Below are 14760 nucleotides of genomic sequence, written 5' to 3'. Positions count from 1 at the left end.
TAACCGAAATGTTAATCCCAAGCACCCGACACAAAATGCGTGTCGTTCTGTTGGGCCCCAGCGGCTCCTGGCGACACTGTCATGGCTGGAGGGGAGGCGGCGCGCTTTCGTTTTATCTCTCCCTTTCCTCCTCCTGACTCCTGGCCCGTCTGGCTGCCAAACAGCAGTAATTCTCATTTTTACTGAAAGAAGGGGTTGTGATGGCTCTTCCTTACGGCCCCCAAGTGCCACTTGCCCTCCCTTCTGCTTAAAGCTTTTGTGAGTTTGGAATTAGAAGCTGTCACCATCTCAGGTCTGGCACAGCGGCTGCAATGGCCCCGTTGTGCCAGCAAAGATGGTCCTTTATTACTCACTGAGGCTTCATTCCAAGTCTGTGACCCCTCTCCTCCCTGGCTCTCCTTATCCTCCCTGTGAATAACTCTTCCCCCATAAGATCCCATTAGAGCTTTCATAATCATCCAGAGGGTCCCTTCTCGCTGTCCCAGCACCTTCTCAGCCTCCTTTGGTGAGAAAACGGGGGGCAACAGGGCCTCCTTAATGGGATTCCCTCCTTATAGAGACTGGCATGGCTCCCTCCTTTGCTCTCCTTGAGCCATCTGGCTTTTAGAAACTGACAAAGATGGGCTTTTAATGCTGGGCGGTGCTGGTTTATGATGGGTATACTGTCTTTTAATGAATGTCAATGGTTTTACCCTACATACTCATCTGCAAGTCAACCTGATGTCGAGGGCAGGTTTTGAGGGGTAAAATGATGGATTTTGATAAGACCCATGGATAAGTTGAGGATAAAACTTAAGGACATGTAACAAAGGAGCTAAAGCAATATGCCATGTGCAACACCAGCATATGCGCAGCTTCCTTTCAGCAATCATGAGCTGAATATGTGGATCTTCTGCATCAAATAGAAGTGTCCAATCGCTCCATGGGAAAACTTGCACAAATGTAGGGTGCCAAACAGAGTCAGGCCCTCTTATGCCAACCCATGCTGGGCTTCCTGGCTTCCACTTCCTTCCTTCCTTCCTCCCTTCCTTCCTTCCTTCCTTGGGCTTCGTGCCACGACAGTTTTGGGAGAGAAAGCCTTGTGTCACCTCGGATTTTGCCCAGCCTCCTTTCACACATTGCACTGTCGCTTCTCTCTTGTGTTTTGAAGGGGAGGCTGACCGATGGGAAGGGGAAGACCATTGACTGCAAGGACGCCATCTTCATCATGACTTCCAACGTGGCCAGCGACGAGATCGCCCAGCATGCCTTGCAGCTGCGGCAGGAGGCCATGGAAATGAGCCGCAAGAGGATTGCCGAAAAACTGGGTAAGCCGGGTTTTTTTGCTCATTCCCTGTTTTCTTGAAGGCCTGTGCAAGATCCTTGCTCTCCTTGTTGGAGAGTAGATAATGCCTAATGTAGCTCAGTTGTCTCTTTCATGCTCCAAAGCAAGGTCAGGCGTCCATGGCCTTCCCTTCTCTTGCTGTTGTTAATGTTGTTTGTTGTTGTTGCCACCAGCAGTTGCTGAGTTAGGCTGCACCTTCTCTTGGCAGGCAGCAGCTGGCAGGGGTCTTGGGCAAAGAGCCCCCTGCCGCCCTGTTTTCTGAAATGTTTTAAGTGGTGCTGCTATGAGAGCAGGGCCTGACCAGTGAGCTGTGCCTTTCCAAGACAAAAAGAAGGGGAAGGACTCTCCTTTTCTCCCTCCAGGCACCAGGTTTATAAGGTATTATGTTTGGGGTGGGCTGAAGTTAGAGCCCTCTTCTGCTTTGCCTTTCAGATGACGTCCAGATGACAGACAAGATAACCATCTCCAAGCAGTTCAAGGAGAAAGTCATCCGCCCGATCCTGAAGGTACAGATGGTGCTGTTTATGCTGAGCCCCCGGCCTTTGAGGGCTGTCTTGGGTTTCTGAAAGGGGAGCCATTCCCCCAGCCCCGCCATTGGTTTTCAGTTTCTCACATACACAGAGTCAGTGAAGAAGGGTGTTGGCATGAACACATCTTCACTCTCGACACATTAACTGCTGTGGGACTTGGTGACAAGCAAGCTTCCAGGGCAGAACCCATGGCCCTGGCCCAGTGGCCAAAAACGGCTGTACAGGAAGGTGGTCAGCCAGACAGACTTTCTCTTGCAGGTGCCTTTGGTGAGGATGAGGGTCCAGGGCTTTCTCAGTGGCTGCTCCCAGCCTTGGGGCTCCCCAGTAGAGACCCCTCAGCCCTGTCCTTCTGCCGGGGGGGGGGGGGGGGGGAAGGACCTTTCTCTTTAAACAGCATTTTATTTGTACTTTTGACTCATTGCAGAAAGACTTTTGTGGGGTGCGCTGTACGTCTTTTTCATCTGTTATGTTCAGAACGCTTTTCAACTTTTTAAAATCTGGTGTTCTGATCTCTAATCCCTTCTATCTTGTTCTACCTTTTAAGGTTGGTTTTACCTATGTGCTGCTTTAATCTACATACTCAGGCACAATACACACATACTTTTGAGTTTGTTGTTATGCGCATTTATTTCGACTCCCAACTTCTGGCCACCCTGCCATGGAGTTTCCTTGGCAAGCCTTTACTCCTAGTCTTTTTCTGAGGATGTGAATTGCCCAGGGCCACCTAATGGGTTTCAGTGGCCAAGCAGGGAGTCGAAATCCCCAGAGTTTGGGTCTAATACACAGACCAATAGTACACCATGCTGTCTCTCAAGATTTTTTGAGAAGAGGTTTGTACAATTCGAACAAATAATTCAGAAAGGAAGAGAAATGGAAGAAAAGGAGAACATAAAAGGAATTACTAGTAAAATTTATAAAATGTTGATGGAGAATAAAGGAGGAAAAATAAAAGGAAATACTTTAAAGGGATTATGGGAAGAAGAATTAGGATGTAACATAAATGATAAGGAATGGGATAGAATTTGGGAACAAAGACGTTTGAAAAACCGATCGGTTCGGATAAAAGAAAATTATTATAAGTTGATTTGGAAATGGTTCCTGACTCCAGTGAGATTACACAATATTAATAAGAGTAATTCAAAAAATGGTTGGAGAGGCTGCCAAGAAGTAGGGCCCTATATGCCTATAATGTGGTGGCAATGTAAAGTGCTATTAGAAATAGAAAATGTTACGAACATAAAAATAGATAGAAGGCCGAGTATAGTTTTGTTATCATTATATAACTCAGAGAAATGGAGAAAAGAAGAAAAAGATTTGGTAACAAGTTTGCTCACAGCAGCAAGATTAATAATAACAGCAAGGTGTTGGAAAACGAAAATGGATGTAGAAGTGGACGATTGGTACAAAAGAGGTATGGAGATTAGCCATCAATGATAAATTGGCATGTAAACTGAAAGTAAAAAAGGACTATGGAAAAGAAATGAGTTTGAGGGGATTTGGAAAGAATTCATTCAGAAAATGCTGAGAAAAGAAGATGGAAGATTACCTCTAGAAGACGAACTGAAATTCTGGATGGAATATGAGGGAAAGGGGTCCGGGGAACTAGGGGGGCACTGAGGGGTATATAAAGTAATGTGTAAAAATGTAATAGAATGTATTTCCATATACAAATATTATACGTATTGTACATATTAAGAATATTAATTAATAATAAAAAGGAATAAAAAAGAGAGGGGGTTTGCCATTCTCTTGCTCTTTGGCTGTGCATCGCTCAAAGTCACCCAGCGGATTTCCGTGGCTGAGTGGGGATTTGAACCCTGATCCCCAGAGTCATACTCCAGTGTTCAAACCATTGCACCCCACTGGCCCTCGTAGGGTTTTCTTGGCAAGATATATTATTCAGAAGACTTTCCTGTGAGGCTGGCGTATCCTAATTACATCACTCATTGGCTTTCTATGGTCAAGCAGCAATTCGAACCCGGGTATCACAGAATCCTAGTCCAGCACAAACCACTGTCCCACACTAGCTCTTCAGCATGGCATATGTCCATACATAAATACAGTGCGCCCTTTTTTTATGCAGGTGATCCGTTCCGCACCCCCCCCCCCCACATAAAACAAAAAACACGTATGCTTGAGCCCCGTTGAAAGTAATGGGGCTCGTGCTTGCAGTGGTGCCGGCGCCATCGGTAGAAGCAGCACTGTATCTGTGGATCCCCACTCTGGGCCAGCTAGGGAACCTCTCTGCTGCCATATTATTGGTGTGTCTCTTATCAATGCTGAGGTCTGCCTGTGGGTTTGGAAAGAAGCCCCTGGGAAAGAGAGCTGAAGAGCCCATGGAAAATGCAATACCTGTCAGGAGAAGAGACAGGTCCTTGCTATTCCCAGTCTCTCTGCCCAATTTCTGTCCTCTTCCCACTTGCGTCCGTCTGACCGTGTCCATCCCTTTAGGCCACCAGTAGATCTCCTTGGGCAGGTGGATGGAAATGGCCCTGTGCAATTGTTCAGCCCTGCTCTTTATTGTTGAAATGGCATTCCTCAAACAATTAACAGGGATTCCAGTGGGGTTTTGTGGTTTCGACGTTGGACTATGACTCTGGAGACCAGGGTTTGAATGCTCGCTTGGTGATGGAAACCCACTTGGACAAGTCATGCTCTCTGAGCCTCAGAGAAAGGCAAAAGCAAACCCCCTCTGAGCAAATCTTGGCAAGAAAACTCTGTGGTAGGATCCTCCATAGGTCAGAAATGGATATGCACAAGGCTTTTCCTTTGCCTGGGTTCCCAGCATCCAGTTCCACCGCTCTGTCCTTGTGCTTCCTTCTGCAGGCTCACTTCCGGAGAGACGAATTCCTCGGGAGAATCAATGAAATTGTCTACTTCCTCCCTTTCTGCCACTCGGAGCTCATCCAGCTGGTCAACAAAGAGCTGAGCTTCTGGGCAAAGAAGGTAAGAGCCACGGGAGACACATATGCCCCCTGCCAGCATCCTTGTTTGCGGCCCACATGTGGCCCTGGGATCTCTGAGTGTGGCCCCAAAACCCCCAGAACCCTATTTATTCTTTAAAAGATTGGGGCTGACGACGCAAACCATCCAAAACCATCCATAAATGTGACCATTTGCTTCCCTGATCCTCTGGAGCCTCCAACCCTCCAAGAAACCCTAGTTGTTCCCCTCCCAGAGTCTCCAAAGCCCCCCCCCCAATTTTTTTTTAAATCCGCTGAAATGGCAGCATCCAAAATGGCAGCCCGGAGTCATGTGATGTCACTTCCAGGGCAGCAGTGGAGCCCACCAGGCACTTGAGAGGAAACAGCCCTCTGCAGCTGTTCAGCCCTGCTCTATATGGTTAAAAGAAGGCAAATAATGCCCCAAAAAAGCACTCCTCACATTAACAGACAAACAAGAAGCTGTTGATGCAAACAAAGACGCAAAAATGAAGACCTTCCATGGAAAAGTGAAAAACCCAAAGCAGTTACATCAAGAAAATTAAAGTATTTGAGAAGGTCTATAGACAGGCATGATCCAGCTCTGCCTTTTAAAATGGTGGGGAGACCCAGCAGGGAGCTGCCCAGCCTTTGTATGGAATGGTTCTCCGTGAAATTATTATTAGGTTGTCAGGCATCTTGTTGGCGAGTTCCAAATAGATTAAACTCAGTTGTTGAACCATTGAAGACGCCATTACATTGATTTTTATCAGGACTAACAACAGTTGGGTTGTTGTGAAGTGGCATCAAGTTGACCTCAGCTGTGGTGACCCTCCAAGGCCCCCATGACTATCTCTTGCCCTGCTCAGGCCTTGCAAACTCAGGGCAGTGGCCATTGTGGATCCCTTGGTGGAGTCTATGGATCTGTAATGCAGTCTTCTTCTTTTCCTCCCACTTTAACCAGGCATCGTTGTCTTTTCTAATCTATGCAGGCCTTTTATCTCTTGCCTTTCCCATCCAGCCATGAGATAAGACTAAAATATTCCAAGTAAAAAATCATGTACAAAACAAAGCAGTTTTGGATGGTGAATTCTAAACCCAGGATCGATGTGAAAGCCCTTTCCTGGCCCTGGCTGTTATGTGCGTCAGTCTCAAAAACAGCCACAGCAGCCACAGTGTGCTGAGATACAGACGTCTGCCATGACCAGGCTGTTTCATTTTAATATAAGAATCCTAACTGTAGCTTCAGAGGCCTCCATCCTCCTCCAGCTACACATGTCTGGCTTTTCCCAAACACCAGACGCCTGAAATGCGGATCTCGGGAGAAGCACATTTTATGTGACATGGTTTTAATTTGCGTAATGATACTCCAGCAGGATTGGGAGATTGTAGGACAAGGAGGAGGTTCTTGCTAAGAGAATTTCTTCCCTCTTTTAAAGTCAGACTTGCTTGGGATTGGATTGAGCTGTCAGGGGAAAGCTCTTGCAATACCGTGCCACCAAGCCTCCTATTCTTCCCACAAAAGCCACAGTTTGCATCACTTTTTAGGTGGCGCATGGGAGCACTAGACCTGCAGCAATGTGCTGACCATGGGGCTGCCCTTGGAAAGTCTTCAGAAGCTACAGCTGGCACAAAATGAGGCAGCCAGGCTGTTGTTGAGTCTCTAAAGAGTATATCTCGGGGCAGCTATGTTGGCCATATAGCAAATCCATTAACATCCAAACGATGATACCTTTATGGAGACAACCAAAATGCACAATTGTACGTTGCAAGCTTTCGAAGTCACACTGGCTTCTTCTTCATCAGACAAGCAGGAGAAAGAAATTGAAGATGTTAGTCCTAGGCCTGCATTTTGCTGTTTCTAGTCTTAGTTCAGATGGCAGGGAGGGCTATTTGCAGGCCATGCCATCATTGAGAGATTCTCAAAGTCAAGGAAATGTAATGTCCATTTGCAATTCAAAGAAGATGCTTCTTTGGAATCCAGCATGTCTCCTTCCTTTGTGAAGCCTATGTGTCACTGAAGTTTGCAAGAACTGCACTGGCTTCCCATCTGCTTCTGAGCGCAGTTCCAGATGCGGATTTTCCCTCAGCTGCTTGGACTCGGGATACCCAAACCATCTTTTTCCTATCCCGAATCGAAGCTCCTCATGGAGGCCCTGTTGTGTCTCTCTCGGAGGGTGATTGCCGGTGGCAGGGCCTTCTCGGTCGCAATGCCGGACGCTGGAGCTCCCTGCCAAGAGAAGCCAGTCTGGCCCCGTCCCTTTCGAAAGTCCAGCAGGCAGCTCAGACTGCGTTGTTTCCCTGGGCTTCCTCTTCTTAAAGCCAGGAATGTCATTGCTTTTGCTGCTTTAACTGCCTGTGGCTTTAAAACTATTTTTAAAGAGGAGACTAATCTATGTTAGAAGTTTTTTATTTGTGTTTTAAATTGTTTTCTTTCTCTATTATCCATTGCCTTGGAGGCCCCGGTGGGTTGAGAGGTGATAAAGTGAGACAAACGCTTTAAGTAAGCAAATTAAAAATCAATGAATAAGTGTTCTTGAGAGGGTCCCCTCATTCCTCCAGGATCGTGATGGAAGTGAACATAAACCCAGGGCAGCTTTTCCAACTGATCTAAATGAGTGGCTGCATGCGTCTTTTTTATTTTATTTTGGGGATGCTTTTTTTAAACGACTTAAAATGGGTTTTTAAATAATGGTGTAATCTGATTATATGTATTATTTTAAATAACGTGCTTGTGTTGCACATTGTCTCAGAGGCCCTGCTGGGCTGAGAGGCAACAGGAAGAGACTTTAGTAAAGTAAAATGGAGGAGGGCATTCCAGGGAAGGATAATCCAGCCCTGAAAGCCCCATAAAGCCCCCCATAAAAGCCAAGAGACCTCCAAGTGGACAAGGCAAAATACTATGGTAACGTCTTTCTCCCTCCGCAGGCCAAGGCCAGGCACAACATCACTCTGGTCTGGGACCAGGAGGTCATGGACGTTCTGGCCGACGGTTACAACCTGCACTACGGAGCCCGATCCATCAAGCACGAGGTGGGCCACGTGGGGAGCAGGGTCGGGGTTGCAGGGGGCTCTCCTTTCCCTTCAGGGGTGGGTCAAATGAGGAGTAACCCACAGCAGCCTTCTGGGGGCCTCTCCAGCCTCAGAGAGGCCACAGCCATGTTGGCGCCAGGCGGCCTGCAGGTGATATGCAAAGGCAAGGACACATGTGACTTGTGTGTGTTGTACTTTTCTCAGCCTGCAGTACCTACAGACACTAACAATTTAGGGAAGGTGGCAACAAATTAATGTATATACTCATGTATAAGTCTAGAAATCTAGGTTAAAAATGACCAAGTCGACTTATCCATGGGTCAATGTAAGTACTGTATCTTAACTCTTATTTAAAAGGAGGAATCATCCCCTGGCAAAAGGCAGGAGTATAATCTGTCCTGGAAGCACCAACCCTCCTTATCCTCTTATCTATCCAGCGATGAGACTGAACACAAACATTGTGGCTGGAATTTTGTAGGTTCTTTGACATTGTTTTGTTTGGCTTCATCCTTTTGATCCTTTGCTATATGCCCTAAGTTTTACAATCAACTTATCCATGGGTCATATCAAAATCCATAAGTTTTACCCCTAAACTTGCCCTCAATTTATACATGAGGTTGACTTATAGTTGAGTATATACGGTAAGAAGCATTGGAATGTTTTCAGCCTGAAGCAGTGATTCCCAAACATTGGCCTTCCGGGTGTTTGGGGCTTCATCTCCCAGAATTCCAGACCATTGGCTAAGATGGCCAAGGCTTCTAGGGGCTGAAGTCCAAAACATAATTCTCCAGGAGCAGAGGCAACATGGCAACCCATAGCTAGCCTCTCCCTCCTCGCCTTTGCCCCCTGCAAGGAAGGATCTGGGGTAGAAATGGCAGGTGAAAAGGCGAACTGCTTTGAGCCTCCTCCAAAATTGCTCGCTTTAGCTACAGGCAGCCATCTTCCCTGGCGCTGGTGGGCAGGAGGTCCACCTGGCAAGACAGAGGTCCAGGATGGGGTCAGCTGTCAGGAGGGCGATGGAGTCAGGTGGAGATGTCCCAGAAACCCCTCGTTGGTGATGTTTTGGACCAGTGGGGAGTGGAGCCATGATGCAAACGGGACAGAAGAAAGTTATACAAGGAGGCATTGGATTCCTCCTTGCCTAATGGCATCCAAAGGGCATTTGCTGCCATAGCCCCTGATTTTGCACAAATTATCTTTGAATATCTGAAGGGATGCCATGGAAAAGATGGAGACAGCTTGTTTCCTGCTGCTCCAGAGACTAAAATGTGAAGCAGTGTATGCAGGTTACAAGAAAAGAGATCCACACTAAACATTAGGAGGACCTCCTGGACTGGAAGAACTGTTTGTCATTGAAATAGGTTGCCTCAGAGGGTGGTGGGCTCCCCTTCTTCAGCGATTGGGTGGGCATCCATCACAGGGAGTGCTTTGACGGTGTCTTCCGGCATTGGACTGGATTGCCCTCAAAGTCCCTTCCAACTCAGGATTTTGTGAATCAAAGTCTGCGAAAGGGCTCTGGCCAGGTCCGCCTCCATTTGGGCTCCGTCCCGGTGACTCCGCTTCTCTTTCTCCCGTGGCACAGGTGGAGCGCCGGGTGGTGAACCAACTGGCCGCTGCCTACGAACAAGAACTCCTTCCGCCTGGCTGCACCTTGCGGATCACGGTGGACGACTCGGACAAGCGGCTCTTGAGGACAAAGGACAGCTCAACGCCACTCAAGGAGGGCCAGCGTAAGCGTCTGACTCTGCGGTTGGAGATCATTGAGGACAGCAAAAGCCGGAAGCTGGACATCCAAGCCCCACTGGCACCCGAAGAGATGTCCTTCCCCTTATAGACATTGTTGCAGCGACAGCAGCCGTGGGTCACCTGCCCCTCCCAGTGGTCCGGAAGAGGACTGAGGGCCAGCCCAAGGCAGAATTTCAGAATGTGTAATAAAGTAATTATTTATTTATTTATTTATTTATTTATGTTATTTATACCCCGCCCTTCAGCCCTAATGGCTCTCAGAGCGGCTTACAATTATTATTTTGAATAAGACGGTTCCCTGCCCTCAGGCTTACAATCTAAAAGACATGACACAAAAGGAGAAGGGAATGGTGATGGGGAAGGGGATGAAGTCCAGTGGTTCTTCTCTCCCTCTGATGCCTGGACCAAGGCAGATGGACTAGAGGGAGGGCTAGCCCTGATGGAGCTGGGCCTGCCTGGTCAACTTCCTCATAGGCTGGAAGATGACAGTTATGGAGGAAGGAGTCTCTTTTTCCAGGTTAGCCCTGATGGAGCTGGGCATGCCTGGTCAACTCCCTCATAGGCCGGAGGATGGCAGTTATGGAGGGAGGAGCCTCTATCTTCAGGCTAGCTCTGATGGAGCTGGGCCAGCCTATTTACTCCCTCCCAGGCTGAAAGATGAAATGGAAGGAGGAGCCTCTTTCTTCAGGCTAGCCCCGATGGAGCTGGGCCAGACTATTCTCTCCCTCCCAGGCTGAAGGATAACAGTCATGGAGGGGGGAGCCTCTATCTTCAGGCTAGCCCTGATGGATCTGGGCCAGACTATTCTCTCCATAGCCTGAAGGATGAGTCATGGAGGGAGGAGCCTCTATCTTCAGGCTAGCCCTGATGGAGCTGGACCAGCCTATTCACTCCCTCCCAGGCCGAAGGATGCCAGTCATGGAGGGAGGAGCCTCTATCTTCAGGCTAGCCCTGGTGGAGCTGGGCCAGCCTATTCACTCCCTCCCAGGCCAAAGGATGACAGTCATGGAGGGAGGAGCCTCTATCTTCAGGCTAGCCCTGGTGGAGCTGGGCCAGCCTATTCACTCCCTCCCAGGCCGAAGGATGACAGTCATGGAGGGAGGAGCTTATTGAAGAGACCAAGACCAAGTAATAATGAGAGATGGGTCAATGAGTGAGGAAAGTGGACAGAAGACCGGGGGGGAGCTATGGGGAGAGGATGCGCATCTCTTGTGGGGCTCACATCACAAGCACAGTGGCCCAAGCCGTCTTGCAGAAGGAAAAGTCTGTGGAAGGTCCCACTTTGCTGCCTGGAAAGACCAGACGGGAGGTTTAGTGTTGTTCTATTTTGGTTCCCTCTCCTTTGTCCATTTCATCTGAGCCTCAGTTGATGCTGAAGAACGCTTTTGATGTAGGTCCATTCTTCATGGAGCAAGTGGTTCTGATGCCTTCCTGAATTATGAATTGATGGATAGGAGGTGGAGGGCGTTCTCTCCAGCCCCGAAGGGGCCCTCCGGACCTTTTAATTTATTCACAATAAATGCAAAGTTGTGCATGGCATGATTTCTCTCCCTCTATCTCATTCTTCTCTGCCTTTCAGGCATTTGGGCCTGAATTCAGTTGCAAGTCCTACACTAGATAGCCTTTATCTGATAGCCTTTAGGGCTGAAGGTCGGGGTATAAGTACTCAAATAAATAAATAAAGTAGACCCATTGAATCGGCAGAACATGCCTTTTGACCCGGCACTCAGTAGCTAATTCAGTGGCTCTGCTGTAGCCAAGACAAGCGCCTGGATCAAGGCCTTGCACCTTAATCCGGGGAAAGATCTCGTCCATTGTGTGACCCCATGAATTTCAGATTGGTCAGAATCTGGTGCCTTTTGTGGGGTGTGAAGTCCTCCACTGTTGTTACTGAAATGACAAACTATGGCTGCTTTCCTTGGCTCTTGTGGAGGAGAACTTCCCATAGGACCTTGTGTACATCCTTGTTTTTGTTCCTTTCTTTGATGACCACGACGAACATTTGTATGGGTCCTTCATTCGCCCCAGATGTGCCTGAAGCTCCCTTTCCCCAAACAGGTGCTTCTTCCAGGTGAGGTTTGAGTCTCTCCTCTTCCGGTGATTTTGAATTTTAAAACTTCAGTGGTGTAATAGCAAGGGAGAGCGCCCTTCCCCCTAACACCCGTCCCAAAGTTGGTGGATTTGTTTGATCAATAGCCTGCCTTTCTTTTCCCAGTATGGAGAGATTTAAATGAAATAACTGCTGAAGTGATTTCTAGTATAGAGGTTTTAGAAAAGGGGTTAAATATGCAATTATATTGAAAGTCTAATTTTCGGAGCTGCCTTTCTCCTCTGTATTTTCCCGCTGACCACCCCTCCAAAACTTATTTGTTCTGTTTTGCCCCCAAAGCAGAAGGAATGCTTTCCAAGCCAGAAGCGAACCTGATGGTCACTTCTTGGTTTGTTTTTAGGGTCCAGGGTCGAACTGTCCTTCTGGAGCAGTGGCTCCCAGACCAGCTCCTAATTTAAGGGAAGACCAGCCAAGATGGACAAGAGGTGGGAGGCCCTGGACAGGAAGTGATGTCACAGACGGTTTGGCCAGATGGACAGCGAGAGAGTGGTCCTTCTTTAAGAAAGGGCTGGCTCCTCTTGAGTCTCAACATGCAAAGGTCCGCAGAAAAAGGAGGGATGGCTGGTGTGACGCAAGGATGCTTTGGGTACGGACTGATTGATTGATCGCCAACCGGCATAGATAACTCTGATAAGGCATGGCGGCTGCAACCATTGATTTGCGTTTGCCTGGAGGTTTGGCCGCTAATCGAATCAGAGCCAGAGGATTGAGAACAAGGAAGACGCGGAATAGGAATGCCTTTATTAGGATGATTATTTATCAGGCTTAGCACTTTGGGGGCATCCAGAGGCGCTACGTGTGTCTTATTTATTTTGCAGCAGGGAGGCAATGGCTGACCCCACTAAAGCCCAGAAAACCCATGGCAGATCTGCTGGGAGTGCCAACTGTGCCACGTTTTGCACCGAGAAGAAGCCGGGAAATGGAAGGCGATGGCGAGGGACGCAGGGCTGGAAGAGAGAGGAAGGTTTAGGGAGACTGAGTGGATGGCTGGTAGGCTAAAACGCCAAATGTGCATTAGGACATTTAACAATCATGTGTATGACAAGGTGTGGACTAGGCAGCCTTCATGGCCCCTTCCAGCTTTTATGAGTCCGTCACATTTATATTTAACCACCATGAAACTATTGCAGTGGGCCCTTGGCACCTGCTTGGGTCTGATTCCAGGACCAAACTCCTCTTTCTGGAAACCAAATTCCATGGATGCACAAGTCCCCTTTTATACAGCAGCATAATAAAATGGTGTCCCTTTCATAAAATGGCGGAATCAAGGTTTGCTTTTGGGAAGCTTATGTACAGTCGGCCCTTAGTATCCACAGATTTTTATTATTATACATATTATTATTATCATTATCATTATTATTATTATTATTATTTAAGCCTCCGTGGCTCGAAAATATTCAAAACAAAATACAAATTCCCAAAAGTAAACCTTGATTTGAACATAGGTTTTTGTGCATTTTTCGGGCTCTGTGGCCATGTTCTAGAAGAGTTTATTCCTGATGTTTCGCCAGCATCTGTGGCTGGCATCTTCAGAGAAGGCTGGCATGGAAGAGAGTTGGGTGTGTGTGTGTGTGTGACCTTTGATTTTACCATTTTATATAAGGGACACCATTTTATTATCCGTTGTATTTAATGGGACTTGTGCATCCACAGATTTTGATATCCACAGAGGACCCTGGCACCAAACCCCAGCGGATGCCAAGCGCCCACTGTATGTATGTATGTGTGTATGTGTGTATATAGATGGATGAATTGGTGGGTAAAGCACCTGTGGATAAATACCAGAGAGCGGGAGGCAGGTTTATCCTCTCCTGGACATGAGAAGGAGCTTCTTGAGGTTCAGAGCGATTGAGCAATGGCCAAATACCTGGAGCATAATTTTGCGGTCTCCATCTCTGGCTCTCTCCAAAAACAAGTTGCATTGAGGGCTTGTGTGTGTGTTTTGGATTCACTTCCAACTCTAACTAGTAATTTAATCCTACAATTAAATTAGGGCTGAAAGTCCAAGTCGACTTGATGGTCTCTTGGGGCCGGAAGGAGTTCCTCTGGCTCCCAAAGGGCCTTTACAGGCTTCCCTTTGGGCTGCTGGGAACTCCAAGGAACCATCATGACTGGATGGGGTGATCCCTGGGGTGCTGGCCATATTGGGGGGCAATCATTTAAATTAGCTAAAAACAAATGTAACAAATGAATTTAAAACAGGTTTAAAAATTAACATTGTTTAAAATTGTGCAAAGGACCTTTGGGACTAACTGGAAGAAAGCAACTGGTAGCATGAGCTTTCCTAGACTTCACCCCAGTAGACTCAGGTCTCCAAAAGCTCCTGCTGCTCCCAACTTCCCTCTTTCGAAGGTGCTTCAAGATCCCTTTGCAGACTGATATTTTCCAGACTAACGCAGCTGTGTCTTTGAAGTTTAAAACTATGCACATTAGTATTTGAGAGAAATCAGTGAAGTGCAAAGGCCTCGGTGTATATCCGAGTTTCTGCCTGGTGCCCAAATGAACTCTGCATAGGCGCCCATTGGACCTCCCAACGAAGCTGGAATTATTTCTGTCAATGGGGATGCTTTGATTGTGAGTTCCTGCATGGCAGAAGGGGGTTTGGACTGGATCAGGGCCCTTTGGAGGGGTCTCTTCCAACTAGGATTCTAGGAAACAGGGCAAGACTCCTATACCAGTTGTGCAGAAGGGGCAATTGCAGCAATAGTGGCCTCTCATGCAAGGTCCGCCTGCTGAAATGCCCTATTTTTGTGTGCAGCTGTGAAAGGTACAGGTGCCCTGTCCTGTTTTTCACTTGGCAACCCTATTTCTGTATGTGCCGTCCTCGGGTCTGATAAGAGCCGAAAGTGCTTTGCAGGCCCACACTTTGTGTTGCAGGCCTTAGGGAAGGTGAACAAACATTGCTTTGCATTCTGCTGGGAGCCCCAACTAAAATAGACCAGTTGAAGCCATGGATTGATATGGATTCAACCATTGATTCAATGGGTCTGCTCTACTTGGGACATTTTTTTTAAAAATACAAAATACCGAGTAAAAGAAGAAGGAAACGGTAGGTTCACTGAGCGGAGAAGGTGGCAAAATGCTAACAGGAGACAG

General features: G+C 47.6%; 1 protein-coding gene across 1 annotated transcript in view; it reads left to right on the top strand.

Annotated features, from left to right (window-relative positions):
• Positions 1-9759, top strand: part of LOC149320258 (mitochondrial disaggregase-like) — a 111497-nt gene extending 101738 nt beyond the window's left edge. The window contains exons 12-16 of the mRNA XM_089513216.1: positions 1151-1307; positions 1757-1830; positions 4681-4800; positions 7704-7808; positions 9391-9759. Coding sequence (XP_089369342.1) covers positions 1151-1307; positions 1757-1830; positions 4681-4800; positions 7704-7808; positions 9391-9642 — 708 coding nt within the window. The 3' untranslated portion in view covers positions 9643-9759. The remainder of the gene's footprint in view (positions 1-1150; positions 1308-1756; positions 1831-4680; positions 4801-7703; positions 7809-9390) is intronic.
• The last annotated feature ends 5001 nt before the right edge of the window (positions 9760-14760 follow it).

Source organism: Sceloporus occidentalis, unplaced genomic scaffold (genome assembly GCF_023333645.1).
Source record: "Sceloporus occidentalis isolate IW3139 unplaced genomic scaffold, rSceOcc1.0.p SCAF_2, whole genome shotgun sequence".
Lineage (NCBI taxonomy): Eukaryota > Metazoa > Chordata > Lepidosauria > Squamata > Phrynosomatidae > Sceloporus > Sceloporus occidentalis.
The sequence above is the reverse complement of the archived record's forward strand: the minus strand, read 5'-3'. Positions and strand labels throughout refer to the sequence as shown.